Below are 14,498 nucleotides of genomic sequence, written 5' to 3' on the forward strand. Positions count from 1 at the left end.
GCTACTTACTATAACGAGAAGTCTTACCTTTGCTAGCACTAATGCTACAACTAGCTCTAGTAATACTACTGCTGCGATTACTACTAGCTCTACGAATACAACGAGCTACCGCTATCACTAGTACTACTACTATCGCTACTTATACAACCATGGCTACAACTAGCACTACTGCTGCTAGCGCTAGTTGTGCTACTAATCATGCTATTGTGACTAGTACATACGTTAATGGTAAGTACAAGTAACCACTGTTAAACACATGGCAATGCCCAAACAGGTGTCAAAGTGTCTTTTTTATGAATTAAAGTCACATTGAGATGTCTCATGTGGTTAGCAGAGAGACAAAATGGCCATTTAGAGGTGTGTGTGCGTGTACGTGTGTATAAACAATGGAGGTGTGTAGCAGAAGAAGAGAGACGTTATCTACTTTTATGAGGCCATAAAACATCTCCGCAGTGACCTTCCTTTGATGGCCGCCCTGGATAATGCGCGTTTATACGCCACAAACATGTAGCCGCGTCATTACCTTCTCGTCCCGTGATTGACAGCTGCTAATACATCATAGCTAGCACACACACACACACACACAATCTATTACCGGTGGACTGTGTCCAACGTGTTCTTTTCAAGGGGATTAAACGAGGCGTTAGTAGCTTCACGCTAGCATACGCGCAGTTTGCGTAATGGCGACACAGGCCATAGAATTTGCCATTATGTGTCTGGATGCTCACTGGCCAAATGATTCATTATAGCGCCCTCTGTTGCCGTGGCATGCACATGACAGCTGGGATAGTAAACGTTTACATCAATGTGGTGGGAGACAGGAAATGTTTCCTATTTTGTCTTGAGTGTCCCCTGATGTCCGTCAGTGAGTGCACAGGATGTTCGCGCTTGCAGTCTATTTCGAGTAACGGTTAAACGCACACACAGTAGTTGAATTGTACAGTTAAATTTAAGATTGTGTAAGATCAGGAGAGAGAAGTGGGTCTAATTGGGAGGATGAATTTGGTCAAATCCTCGCATTGCAAACAAAGTGGTACCAGATATTTTTTTTTGTTTTTTGTGAATTGCATTTTGGGTAATTTTTCTGGCTAAATTGGAATAAATCTTGATTATTGGAGAAAGACTGGCTGGAATTTTTCATTATTTTTCTGGGGAAAATGTGTTCCACCTACCATCAAACATGAATTTTTCATTTTTCACAAGCTACATTTTTTTTTCAAGATTTGGACAAAAACCTTTTTTTTTTCATGGCATTTCTTTTGGAAGTCAGGATTTTTTAATTTCTCTCTCCCAGGCAAAAATATCCTGATTTATGGGGGCCGTTAAAAAAAATAATTTCATTATTTATTTTTTCGAAAATTTGAATTTATTTTCTGATCTTTGGGGGCGACAAGATTAATTTTGAAACTGAAACTGGAGACGATTCGAAAAATGGAATTTGTCACAATTGATTTGGAAAATATTTTTAATGTAGTAATTATTTTTTTGTGGGTAGATAACTGGATTTTTCTTTATTTATTTGAATATGATTTTTTCAGGATTTTTTACGTTTCTTTGGGAGAAAAATAAAATGTTTCCATGATTTTTGTGTTAGAGGAAAAATGTTTTTCTTTTCGATTAATTGATCTATCTATCATTCTATCAATTGATCCATCCAGCCATCCATCTACAGTAGTAATAAACAAGTCAGCGTCTCATTGGACCTCATAATGTTTGCGCGCCGTCGCCATGACACCTTTCTACTGGGACCTTTAGCTTGTGTTTATCACCTTTTATAAAACCCCTTTGTGTGTGTGTGTGCGTGTCTGTGTGTGCACGTGTTCGCACAAACATCCAGATGTGTCCTCCGTGTCACGTCTGAACCACCTGTGGTTCATGGTTCGTGTGCCACATGACCACAGGAGTGCAGCTGACACGCACACACACGCTGCTTTGCTCACTGTTTGTGTGTATATTTAGAATTTTTGTGGTAAATCTTGACATTTTCAACCCCAAGATTTTATGGACATCTTATTCCACACATGCACTCTAGGTGGTCAAAGTATTAGGAATGGTTGCCAGTTTGATGTCATGGCTGGTCGATGCAGGTTGAACTTCAAAAGTGTATCGAGTCAATCATGGTAATAACAATAATAACTTTTTTTTTTTTGCCTTGCCAGTCAGTTGGTCAGTGAGAGTGTTCATCATCCAGCATTAATTCCGGACCAGCGGACGCCAGCCAGGCTCCACCAGGGACTGACATCATCTAAAAGCCTACACACTGCACCCCCCCCCCCACTAATCCCCCCCCCCCCTCTAACGCCTGGACCCTTTTCTAGCCCAGCCCTCCATCATTCCTCCTCCTCTTCCTGCATGGCCCACTTCTTCCTCCGTGGCGTCGCCCCGGGTCCAATTCAACAGCGACCTGACACTCTCATTTAGTTTCGATAGCGATGCCCCCCCCCCCCCCCCTCGTCCCACCCTCCGTGACCCCCCACCACCTCACTTCCTCCCTGGAAGTAGAAGAAGAAGAGGAAGAAGAGGCGTCGCACATAAATCTTCTTCGCTGGAGACACCTTCTCCTCCTCCCTGACCCACTTCCACCTCCTCGAATGTCATCAGCTCCTTCGTCCATAAATCTTCGCATGGTATGTTTGACTACAAAAGTTCAATATTTGCGCAGAAAAAAATGCAACGGTTGACACAGAAATTTGCATTATCGCACACACAAAAAAAAAAAGCTACAGTTTGCCTCTCAATCATATATTTTCATAGAAAAGTGGTACTAGTTTCCCATAAACTTACAATTTAATCATAAAAAGGATCCTTTGGGCTATGAAAGTGTTCTGTTTCAGCTCAAAAACACAATTTTTACCCTAAAAAGAGATTTTGTTAATGATGTTTTGATTTTAAATGTATTTAATTATGACTGCATAAGGAGAGTCAAACAGTTGTTAAAAAATTGCAGTTTACTTGATTGCACAATACTTATCGTGACCTTCTTTTTTTTTAAATCTCCCACTCAACTAATACTCCTTCTAAAAAACTAAATCTAAAACTAAAACTAAATTAGAAACCTAAACCAAAAGGAAGCATTTTCCAAAAAAAATAAAAACAAGTGAACCATTCTAAAAAAACAATCTAAAAATAGCTACATTTAAAAAACACTCGTCAAAATGAAATAAAAATGAACTCGAATGAAAAAGGACATAACAGAATAACTTTTCACAGGTAAAAAATAAATAAAATAATGATAATAATAATAACATACTTTTTATTTCAAATGCACAATATTAAAAACACATTTTGGTATTGACAACCTCATGAAAATTAGTTGAGAAATGAGCAAGCTACTTATTTGCAATGTCCAACCATTACCTTCGTTGGGAAAGTTGCCCTTACCAATATGGCCGCCGCATAGGAACAACAAAATACCTGGGTTGCTGCAGCACACTAGCATACGTAGCGTACTATCTGTGCCTCTCCCCTTTGACCAAGAAAAATAAATGTTACCACTTCTAACTACTCATTCGAGCTGTGAAAATACGTATATCCGCCTAAAGTGTACACACTCATAGCTGACAACAAGGCACTCTAAAGCAACCACGTCAATGTTAAGCCTCTGTCCACACGCTGGCTGTCATGCTTGGTTGTTGTTTTTTTCACCCTCTCTTTTTTCCGCCTTCTCTTGATTACTTGCATGCACTCATGGCTGACAACGAGGCGCTCTAAAGCTGTCACGACAGTATAAATGTCATATTTTGCCTTTGGAATTGTTTTGTTTTTTAATTGACAACAAAAAGTAAATTTTTGCAGACAAAATGCTATACTTTCCTCACATAAAAACTACGTAATGTATAAAAAATATATATATCTAAACTACTGTATATTGAAAATTAAATACTTGGCCAGCAAAGTTATTGAATTTTACTCAGACTTGAGCAAAAAGACATATTAAATATTAGGCTAAGATGTTGTTCTCTGAAAACACAGAATTTTGACTTAGAGATGAAAACACATTTTCACTTTGTTTTTTGCCATCAAAACCACATTTTCTCAAAATACAGCTGCATAAAAAGGCATATACATTTTGCCATGCGTTTAGCTTTACCACACTTTATTTTGCCCACGAAACGATAAATTTTTACTCCGATGGGTACTTTTTTTCAATATTTCTACAATTAAATACTCTATCCGCTCACAAAGGGCCATATTAGATCTCTCACGCACACACACAGCTGGTCACCTGCCTGAAGGCAGGGGAAGCAGTTTGCAGAGGTTTCTGTTTCTTGTCTGCTGCAGAGAACACCAGCTCATCAATAACCCCGCTGAGGGGGAGGAAGAGGAGGAAGAGGGGATGAAGAGAAAAGGGGGGAAAAAGAGGAAGATGGGGAAGAAAGATGGACTGAGCTTAGAAGGAAGAGGGCAAAAGAGCCGTTAAAGAAGAGCCCAAGTGCTAAAGTTGAAGGAAACTCGGGATGGACCTTCAGTGTGTTTTATGCTCTCATTCAGAAGTTTCCATTACCTCCCCCAGGGAGCAAGCAGAGTCATCGTCCAAGGTAGAGGAGACTTCATTACAAGGAGACTTCTTTCTCCACTTCATCTTTACTTTATTCATTCTTCTTTCCTTCCTTCCTTTCTTCCTTCCGTCCTTCCTTATTTCTTTCTGTCTTTCCTTCCTTCATTTTTACATTTTGCTTGTCCTCCCTTACCTTTATTCTTCCTTTTCTTCCATGCACCTTCCTACCTCCTCACTTCCCTCCATTCTTCATTCCCCACTTTTCCTTTTCCTTCCATCCTCATCACCTTCCTTCCATCTATCATTCATCTCGTCCTTTTATTCATCTTTTTCTGCAACTTTCCGTCCTTTGTCCCTTCCTTCCTTTGCACCTTTTCCCCTGCCCTTCCATCCATCCATCCTTCCTTCCTTCTTTATCTGCATACCGTCCTTGTTTCCTTCCATCAATCCTTTTTCCTTCCTTCTTCCATTTCTACTTACTTTTGCCCATCCATCCTTCCTTCCTTCCTTTCTCCTACCTCGTTGTCCTTCTTTTCTTAAATAAATGAATTTAAAATCGCAAACTTAACCCTCCCACACCCCACTCTGTAAGTTTCCTTCAAAACTATGATTTCCCATTTCCTGTGTTTCCTTACAAAGTAAAAGTCCATTAAGGAGAACATCCTGTTGTTGCTTTTGACTGTATGGATTATTTTGAATGGGGGAGTGACAGCTGCTGGGTCGAGTCCAACATGCCCTTTACGTGTCACACGCATGTAAGTTAGCCATTAGCACGTGGCGTAAATGTTGCTTGTCCTTACACGTGTGTAAGTGTGCCATTAGCATGCTTGTCATGGCACACACATACAACACACACAGACACACACACACACACACACAGGCCGGCTCTTGTTACCGGGCAGGGTAGACTCCATTAGCATTGATCAGGTGTGTGCGTGTGTGTGTGCGTGTGCGCGTATGTAAGTGTGTGATTCATTTATTTTCAAAATATAGCGGGCATTGTCCAAGTTTTTCTGATTAAAATGAAAGAATACAATATTGTAACTTATGTATGGTGTAAATTTAATGGTGGTTTTAATCAAATAAAGGATTGTGGTGTTTTTGTCAATTAAAGACATTTTAACGTATTTTCAATTTATTATTTTACATGTTACAATGTTATGTGATGTTTATTACCCTTTTAATTTTTTATTTTGTAGATTGTATAAATATTTGTTACATTTTGTAAATTATTTTTTAATTGAAAATTATTATTATTATTATTATTGTTACTATTATTATTTACTTACTTATTCAATAAGAAATATATGTTTTAATTATATTAAAATTGTATTATGTAATTTGTCATTTTGCTTTCTTAATGTACTTTTTTCACAAATTTCTTTTTTTTTTAACTTTCTGCATTTTTATTCTATTATTTTAAACAATTAATTTTAATCAAGTAAAAAAAATTTTTTTCCTGAATGTTAATTTCTAATTGTTTTAATTTTAAATTAATTATTACAATTGTTGTCTTTTCTTTTATTATTTATTTATTTTTTATTCATGTGTGTATTTATTTGTGTACATTCAAAACTCCGCAAAGCACTTTGTCTTTTTGGACATCAGACTTGTTGAAAAGATTTTTTTTAAATAAATTAATTCATTCATTCATTAAATCTATTTGGAGCCACAGTGCCCCCTTTTGGTCCGCAGCCAAACCATCCATTTGGACACTTTTTTAGGGACACACTGGCAGTGCATTAAAAAAAAAAAGTCGCATTTTAGAGAATAATGTTAGATGTCTTTTAAAAAAAATTGTCAATTAAAAAAAATCTTAAATTACCTCATTTTGTCAGACACATACAAATTTTATCTGAAAATAATATGACTTTATTCTTGTGAAATTAAAACTTTCTTGATTGATTTTGGATCTAAAAAAAATACGACTTTAATCTCATAAGATTACATTTTTTTCTTGGACTAGTATAATTTTTCCTCTAAAACCACTCCGTATAATTTGATTGTTAATTACGATTACAATTTTTACACAAATTATCTGACTTTAGTCTTGAATATTTGACTTTTTTTTTTCCTCAGTAAGAATCCGAGTTTTTCCTTGTTTAAAAATATCTGATTTGTCGTCTTGGGGTGGGAAACAAAACCTGACTATTCCTTTGAGACTTTCCGACGTGGTCAGTTATGATGCATCACGTGATGCTTTTGTAATGAAGTCGTTAGGTTATATTAGCTCGGTGCCTCTGCTACGTGCGTCTCTTATACTGTATGTACATCCTTTATTGTTCACGCTTATTTCCCTTGTGCACTCGTTAACTAAATAAATAAACATAAAAACTAAATCTTGTTGGATGCTCAGGAGTTTCAACTTGAGCCAAAATGGACGCCACATTAAAAGCATGCTTGGGCTCTCTAGCACTCAACCAGCAAAGACAATCATGATCATGAACCCCCCCCCCCCCCCCCAAAAAAAAAGGTTCATGACAGTAAAGTATATTATACACTATTTTCAACATAATTGTAAAATACAAAATCATTTAAGCTACTTACACAGCAGTAATGCAAAATGAATATATTATTTACACATTTTTAAACCATGTATTTCATTATTAAAAAAATTTAATTGAGTATTTTTCTTAAAATGTGAAAAACAAAAAATGATTTGTTAATTTGTAAAATATGCTTTCATTAATACAGGCTCAATATATGTAACACCGAGTTTTTAGGCAAGAATAGCAGACTTAAAAAACAACAACAACAACATTGCCCTCTCGTGGTCTCTGTTCCAAATTACAAAATGCGTACGCGTGTATGTTTGCGCGTGTGTTCAAGAGAGAGTTTAAAAGCTTAAGGATTAGTGGCTGTTTTAAGTAACTCTGGCATTCAAACAGCAAACATCAGCGTGAGTATTCAGCAAGACGATCATGAGGTGAGTCGACACTTTTGACACACGTCCTTCAATGCTACTTTGAGCTAAATGCTAACCGTAGCAGGCTAAAGAATGTGAAAAATGTGAACAATTTTAAATTGCTATGTTTTTTGTAGTTAAAAAAAAGTTTCACTATTAGTATGGATTGAAATGTTTCCAACTTGAATATTTATAGAATACTAAGGTGGGGATCGCCATAATTTTATGCAGTGACAGGTCACATGACACAAAGCCGTGTTCCCGTGGCTCTCATCAGTTATGGAAAAAAACTACTTTTATTTTTATTTTACGCATGACTGGTTACCTTACGATTGACTCTTGTGGCTTTGAACGTTGTCTATCAATTTCACGCAAAAATAAATAAATAAATAGAATAGTCAGTATTGTGCAATATATTCAAGGACGGTACATTTTAATTGAAACAATTTGTTCGAATTGATGCCTTCACATCTTTTAACTCCAATCGACTTGGTTTTTGTTGCACCCCTAATAAGAATGTAAAACAAACGATAGAGATGAAACTCTGATGTGCTTTTTAACAAGTGAATAATTAAAATTATGGGCGGGGATACAGATACAGATTTTCTTTTGTTGATGTTTTTTATTTTTTTCACCCCCTTAATCATACATGAATATTAATGACCGAATTCAGTCATATAGCTTACTGGAGCTATTAAAAAATAAATAATAATAAAAGTTCCAGTTGCTGATAAAGTCGCATGGATAAAACAAACATGTTATCCCGTAACTTTCAGTCAAACGAAGAATCTTGTCACTCATCAGAACTGAGACAGTTCTTGGAATGAGGCTAAGAAAAGAACACTTTGCATGGATCCACATTTAGAGCCCCGCTGACGGAAGCGCAACACTATTTGCGTCCGTGTAGTCCTATGGCGCTTCCTGGTGGTACAAAATGCTTCTACACGTAGTTGGACTTCGAAGTTGAACCATGTTCGAGTATTAAACGTCGACGTGCTTTGTTTTCCAGGGCAAGCTGATGGTGACAGGACAGTTGTCATGACGCACACTGAGGAGGATGGTAGGAATCACACAACAGGAAGTCCTTCATTTATCTAGGAAGACGCCATTTTAGTAAACATATTTTTTTCATCATTGTTAAATTTGACGGCTAACAAATTTGAACCACATATAATGCTAAATTACAAATAATTTAAATTTGAATGTTTTGGTTATGCCTGTCATGAGTGGAACCATGCCTGAAAATGGCAATTTTTGCTTAAAGCTTTAAGCCGCCATTTTAAGATAACTTATTTGTCATTCAGAGATTTTAACCAACCAATACAACTACCAAATATTGTGTGTGCACAGGCGTCATTGAGGTGTTGTCGATGGTGGTGGAGGATGTCAGCGAGGCCGTCTGTAGAAACGTCACTGGCGCTCATTTTCTTCCCAAACTCTTGAGCGCTCCGTGGCTGCATGCCCTGCTGCAGGTACGACTCCAACCAGGAAGATGGGCACGGGGGGGGGGTGCCCGCACGTCCCTGTCATCTTATGACATCACTTCCTGTCTACTCCATCTCCAGATTTACGAGTGCCTGCTCACATTCAAGAGACACTGGCCCAGCCCTTTCCTGTGTCATGCTTTGGGACTCTCACATGAGGTTGTCGCCAACAATTACTACAACAATTAGAATTAAATGACTAATAACTAAACGGCAAATCAACTCTGGGTCCTGTTTCGTGTTGTTCTTGAGGTCCAGGGCGTCCTCCATACGGTCCAGACTCCTTCTGTGGAGGCCACAGAGCTTCAGATCCTCCTCAGCTCTCCACACGTGAAGGTCCTCCATCTAGTAGGTCCTTAAGCCCAACCCTAACCATCCTGACTGTGGCTCTCCTGGTGTCAGGCCTTGTTATCCTGCCATGACGCCGTGGCTCAAGCAGACTTCGGACCCGTCTTGGCTCCACTACCCGATGGGCTGTCTGAAGATCAAGAGGTCGTGAGGGTCGTTTGTCTGGCTAAGAATGAACAACCTCTGGTAAGAACTCAACTGAAGACGCTTTGAGTGGAGACCAGCAATGCCATTAGTCCTCATTGTGTGTCAGGGGGCCACCATAAGGAAGGACAAGGAGACGGGGGAGATTTTTATCGCCAGGGTGATTCGTGGAGGACTTGCGGACCGCAGTGGTGTGTATGTGTGTGCGCTTTTGTTAGTGCGTGTGTGACACAATGGTTCAGATGTGCAGTAAAAAAAAAATTGTGTGTCAGGTCTTCTCCATCCTGGAGATCTTTTGATGGAAGTGGATGGGAAGCCACTGGTGGGGTTGGAACCGGAGCAGGTCATTCAGATTCTGGTTGGTCTGCTAGCATCACCACATTTTTCTCACGTGTCATCTTCCTCTTGATTCTCATGCTCGCCATTTGTCCTCCAGTTCCTAATGTGATTTTTCACGTTACTCATCTGTGTGCTCAGATGCGGTCTGAGGGCACCATCCTCTTCAAAGTAGTTCCAAACACTTGCCAGCTGAGCAGCATCAACAAACCAGTGAGAAACCTTCAGCAGAACTCCATGTGTGAGATGTGTGCTGAGTATCTTTTTCTCCTGTGTGAGGTCTACATGAGGGCCATGGTGGACTACTGCCCCCTGCAGGACTCGTCCATGCCCTGCCCTGACGTGGGAATTATCTTCACTAAGGGGGAAGTGCTGGAGGTCTTGGACCAGTCAGATGGACGGTGGTGGCAGGCCAGGAAGGTGACCAGCTCAGCCTCCTTTGCCGGATTGATTCCGTCGGCCGCCACGTTGAAGAGGTTAACTAACTAACTAACTAACTAACTAACTAACTAACTGGTATACTGACTGACTAACTACCTAACAAACATATTGACTGACTGGAAGGTTACTTGTCACAAACTAACTAACTAACTAGCTAACTAACCAACTAACTGGTATACTGACTGACTAACCACCTAACAAAAATATTGACTGACTGGAAGGTTACTTGGCACTAACTAACTAACTCATGGACAGCTGGACTAGCTAATTAGCAAACTACCTAACTAACACAATGACTAAATGAGTGCCTACCTAATGAGCTAGCTAACAATTTACACATCGGTATCTAGCAAGTTATCAACCTACTTCCTACTAGATACCTACGTCCACTGTACCTAATGAACAAACTGCTTATGTGATTAACTAACTACCTATTTACCTGACAGACCAACCAACCAACTACCTACCCAACTAATTAACAAACTAAGTAAATAAATCTACTTAGAGACTGACTGAACAACCAACCAATTGACTAAATGCAAGTAGTCAAAGTAAATAACCTAACAACTAACTACCAACATTCTAGCAATGGCCCAATGGACTGGTGGCTGGACTGACCTACCTACTTGCCTGCCTTCCTACTTACCATCTCATGAAATTACTGAATGCCCCACTACCTTCCTTAACTAACTAACCAACTAACTAACTAACTAACTAACCCAAATTGTGACATGTCCTATGACCATGTAAGGTGTTACATGTGATTGTGATGGGTTTTCTACAACACACATAATGTATTGTATTGTTTGTGATGATGTCATCAGTAAGACGAAGGAGCAGAAGGAGTGTAAGGATGTTAAGCATGACAAGGAGGAGTGTGGCGGGGAAGGCAGCAAAGCAGGTGAGGAGCGTCTCATGACATCACCACCAATCATATACACAGAGCTGTTGCAAGTATTTTGACACTCTGTTTGTCCCTGGCCTGCATGATGCTGATAAAGTCACCATAGCTGATAATGGTGGGTCATAATGGCACACATATATCGACACAATTATAATAGATTATATGATTTTGTACACTTAATCTTTTTTTGTTTCAGGGGAGAAAATGCAAGACAAATGCACTTCAGGTAATACAACATTCTGCATACTTCATATGCATGAATACAATTTTGTTACAGGACGCCTTGTCGACTTTTGATTCCAAAATTAACAAAATGGCTTTCGTGTGTGTTTTTGTCCACCAGTTAAGGAAGAAACACATTTTGGTAGGTAAGTCTCTAGTCAGTCAGATAGCTAGATGGTTAGTTGGTCAGTTGTTTGCTTGTCCATTCAGGCAGTTTGTTCATTAATTATTAGTAGCTAGTTAGGAGTTATCTAGTAGTCAGATAATCAGATCAGTTGGTTTGTTGCTGGGGCCAATCAGTTACAAATGAGTTAGTCAGTTGCCTGTTTGGTCAGTCAGTCAGTCTGTCAATTGGTCGGACTGTTAATCAGTCCGTTAGTTAGTAGTCAGATAATCAGATGGTACGTGGGTGGGTTAATCAGTCATTCAGTTCGTCTGGTAGTCAGTTACTAGTTTGTTAGGAATTCTGAGGCGAAGTCCCCAGAATGAATTAGTAAGTTAGTTTGTTCGGTATTGGTAAGTCAGTCTGAGTTAATTGGTTGGTTATCATGTAGTTAGTAGGTCAGTCAGACAGTTATTTGTTGTGATGTTGTAAGGCAGTGTGATGTGTTGTCATATTTTTCAGAGTCAGACTTATTAGAGTTTGCTGATGAGCTCTACCACGGTAAGATGACTCATTTTTAAATCTGTTGATTTTTTTTTTGTCATCGTACGTAATTCTAGTAAAAATTTTCGCTGCATTAAAAACGTCACGAAATAAATGCCACCCTCAGCGGGTTTCCGTCAGAGTTTCTGCCTGTTGAGAAAGTCGCTGTCCAAGATGAGGCGGCAGTCCTGCACCAGCATCAACACCTCCTCCTGCACCACTGTGGCCACGCCCTACGAGGAAGTGGTCCTCTACCGACGCCCCCCACAGGACCGCCACAGGCTCATCATCCTCGTAGGTGAGAAGAGCATTGTCAGAGGAGGGAAACATCTAAAAGATGGACAACTTCAGCCCTCAGTTTGTCAGTCATTTTGTTGGTTTGTTAGTTAGGCCATTAGTCTGTTAATGTTAGTCGGTTCATCTGTTGGTAACGCTGCCAGTTAGTTTGTCAGTCAGTCAGTTTGTTGTTCGATAATTTGTTATTATCCTGTTAATGTCTGTTTTTGTTCAGCCTCCTCCGCGAGGCAGAAAGTAACATGCTCGATAGCTAACAAACACATACATGGCATTTTGGTCACGTTTGTAAACACTTTGGGCTTTTGTGTCTTTTTTGTCTTATTGTCCATTTCGTGGGTTCCGGACAGGTGCGTCAGGAGTAGGCGCCAACGAGCTTAGACAGACCCTCATCAAACTCAACCCGGAGACCTTCGAGGGACCTATACCACGTACGCTATGACCACTGCACATGAACGCACAGGAAACCAGTGAATGACCGAACCATTTCTGTTGTGATTGGCTGCCGCAGACACCACCCGACCAATCAGAGCGCGGGAGCAGACAGGCAGAGAGTACCACTTTGTCAACAAAGAACTCTTTGACTACATGGTGTGCAGCCGCAGGTGAGATTCTCTTTGGATTTTACATTTTATTTATACATGCAATTATTTTTTTTATTTTACATGTGATTTTACACAGAACTGACTGAAGTTTGTCTTTGTGCAGGTTTGTTGACTACGGCGAGTATAAGGGCCACAAGTACGGTACCAGTATCGACGCCATCAATGAGGTCATCAAACGGGGACATGTGTGCATTATTGACATTGAACCACATGTAGGAATACACGCAGCACAGTAGAAGTACCAGTATTAATACATTTAAGTGTTTTTACAGAGTGTCTGTCATGTTGTAGAACATTCCTCCGTTGAGGACCAGGAAGTACAAGCCGTACGTGATCTTCCTCAAAGCTCCCAGCTTGGAGAAACTCACTCAAACTGGAGGGAACGCCAGATTCATTTGCAGTTACCTGCACAATAGAAACGTAACTGTAAGATTGAGCAGTCTATCGAGTTACCGTGAAACAGACCTACCCCAGCTAGCTACCTATCTAGCGCATAACCTACCCAAATACCTTTTTAGCTGGCTAACCACAGCTGTGTATTTGCTACAGAAGCAAGACCTTGCGGACCTGGAAGAGTCGTCTCGGCAGATGGAGCAGAAGTACAAACATTTGTTTGACGAGGCGCTAGTCAACGAGCAGCTAAACGACACCTGCGCTAACCTACATGCCGCCGTCCAGCGGGCGCAGGAGGACGCAAACTGGATACCCGTCAGCTGGACCCGAGCCCAGGACTAGCTGGACGCTAATATGGACTAGCCTCACAGGAAACTATAGCGAGTATATCGTACTGTATATACTGCTGTCAGTGACTAGCAGCTAGCGCCACCCGCAGGTTATGTGTGAACATTCAGACATGGTAACTTAATTACCTGTACGGACGTATTAAAGATCAAAGCCAACATGTTGTTTTGTTCTCCTAGTTACTGACTTACCATGCCTAGTTATCTAGTTAGCTACAAACAGCACAACTCTTTTGTAGCTACATAGTTTGCTAGCGACCCAAGTAGCAGCTGACCAAGCGATCTAATGTAGCTACTAACATAAATACTTAGCTTAGCAACAAACTGGCTACTGACATAACTGATGTATGTCCGACCAATATACCCTAACCTATCTACCTACAGTATCTAACTACCAACCTACCTACATTCACACCTATTAGCTATCAAGCAACTGACCGACCTACATACCTAACTAACAACAACAACTCGCTCTCCCTCTCTACTAATCTGCCACATGGAGCTAATCAGTGCTAACAGGATTTACTACTGTAGCCTTTTAGTGGCAAAATTGTGGATTTCTGTGAAAAAAAGACCACTTTCTTGGACAAATATATCATTCTTGTAATGTTACGGCAGTCATGTAGTGTTGCGCAGACAAAGTTCAACACTTCTGTGCTCAAATGCAACTTTTTGTGCACTAATGTTGCACTTTTGTGTCATTTTTTTAAATTCTAACTTAACATTTTTGTGCGTAAGCTAGCATTATTGGAAGACTTTCTACCTTCTTGGCCTTTTTGCCCTTTAAAAGGTGAGTATTCTTACTTTACTTACTTATATTTGTAGTTATTTTCTTCTTCAATAAATCATCCAATGTGACTAAAGTTCTTTTGATAACGACAGTTTGACACACGGACGGATCATTTGTGAAGACTCCTGCTGCTCAGATTAG

The 14,498-nt window shown here is 39.8% G+C and overlaps 1 protein-coding gene across 2 annotated transcripts; it reads left to right on the top strand.

Annotated features, from left to right (window-relative positions):
• Positions 1 to 2,469: 2,469 nt before the first annotated feature.
• On the top strand, positions 2,470 to 13,562 carry LOC147164899 (MAGUK p55 subfamily member 4-like). 2 transcript variants are annotated; one of them, XM_086091622.1, is made up of 22 exons: positions 2,470 to 2,627; positions 4,282 to 4,538; positions 8,413 to 8,463; positions 8,754 to 8,875; positions 8,969 to 9,046; positions 9,140 to 9,223; positions 9,290 to 9,421; positions 9,489 to 9,570; positions 9,652 to 9,737; positions 9,857 to 9,928; positions 9,995 to 10,191; positions 10,981 to 11,057; positions 11,158 to 11,175; positions 11,257 to 11,286; positions 11,404 to 11,424; positions 11,908 to 11,946; positions 12,056 to 12,226; positions 12,573 to 12,653; positions 12,734 to 12,827; positions 12,931 to 13,039; positions 13,119 to 13,253; positions 13,377 to 13,562. In XM_086091622.1, exons 2-22 carry the CDS (start codon positions 4,478 to 4,480, stop codon positions 13,560 to 13,562), a joined length of 1,926 nt encoding a protein of 641 aa, XP_085947748.1. In that variant the 5' UTR covers positions 2,470 to 2,627; positions 4,282 to 4,477. The 2 variants fall into 2 exon arrangements, with proteins under 2 accessions (XP_085947748.1, XP_085947747.1); XM_086091621.1 differs by having other exon boundaries at positions 13,119 to 13,562.
• Positions 13,563 to 14,498: the final 936 nt, after the last annotated feature.

The sequence above is a fragment of the Leptonotus elevatus genome, chromosome 12 (genome assembly GCF_054856555.1).
Source record: "Leptonotus elevatus isolate MCC_2025b chromosome 12, RoL_Lele_1.0, whole genome shotgun sequence".
NCBI lineage: Eukaryota > Metazoa > Chordata > Actinopteri > Syngnathiformes > Syngnathidae > Leptonotus > Leptonotus elevatus.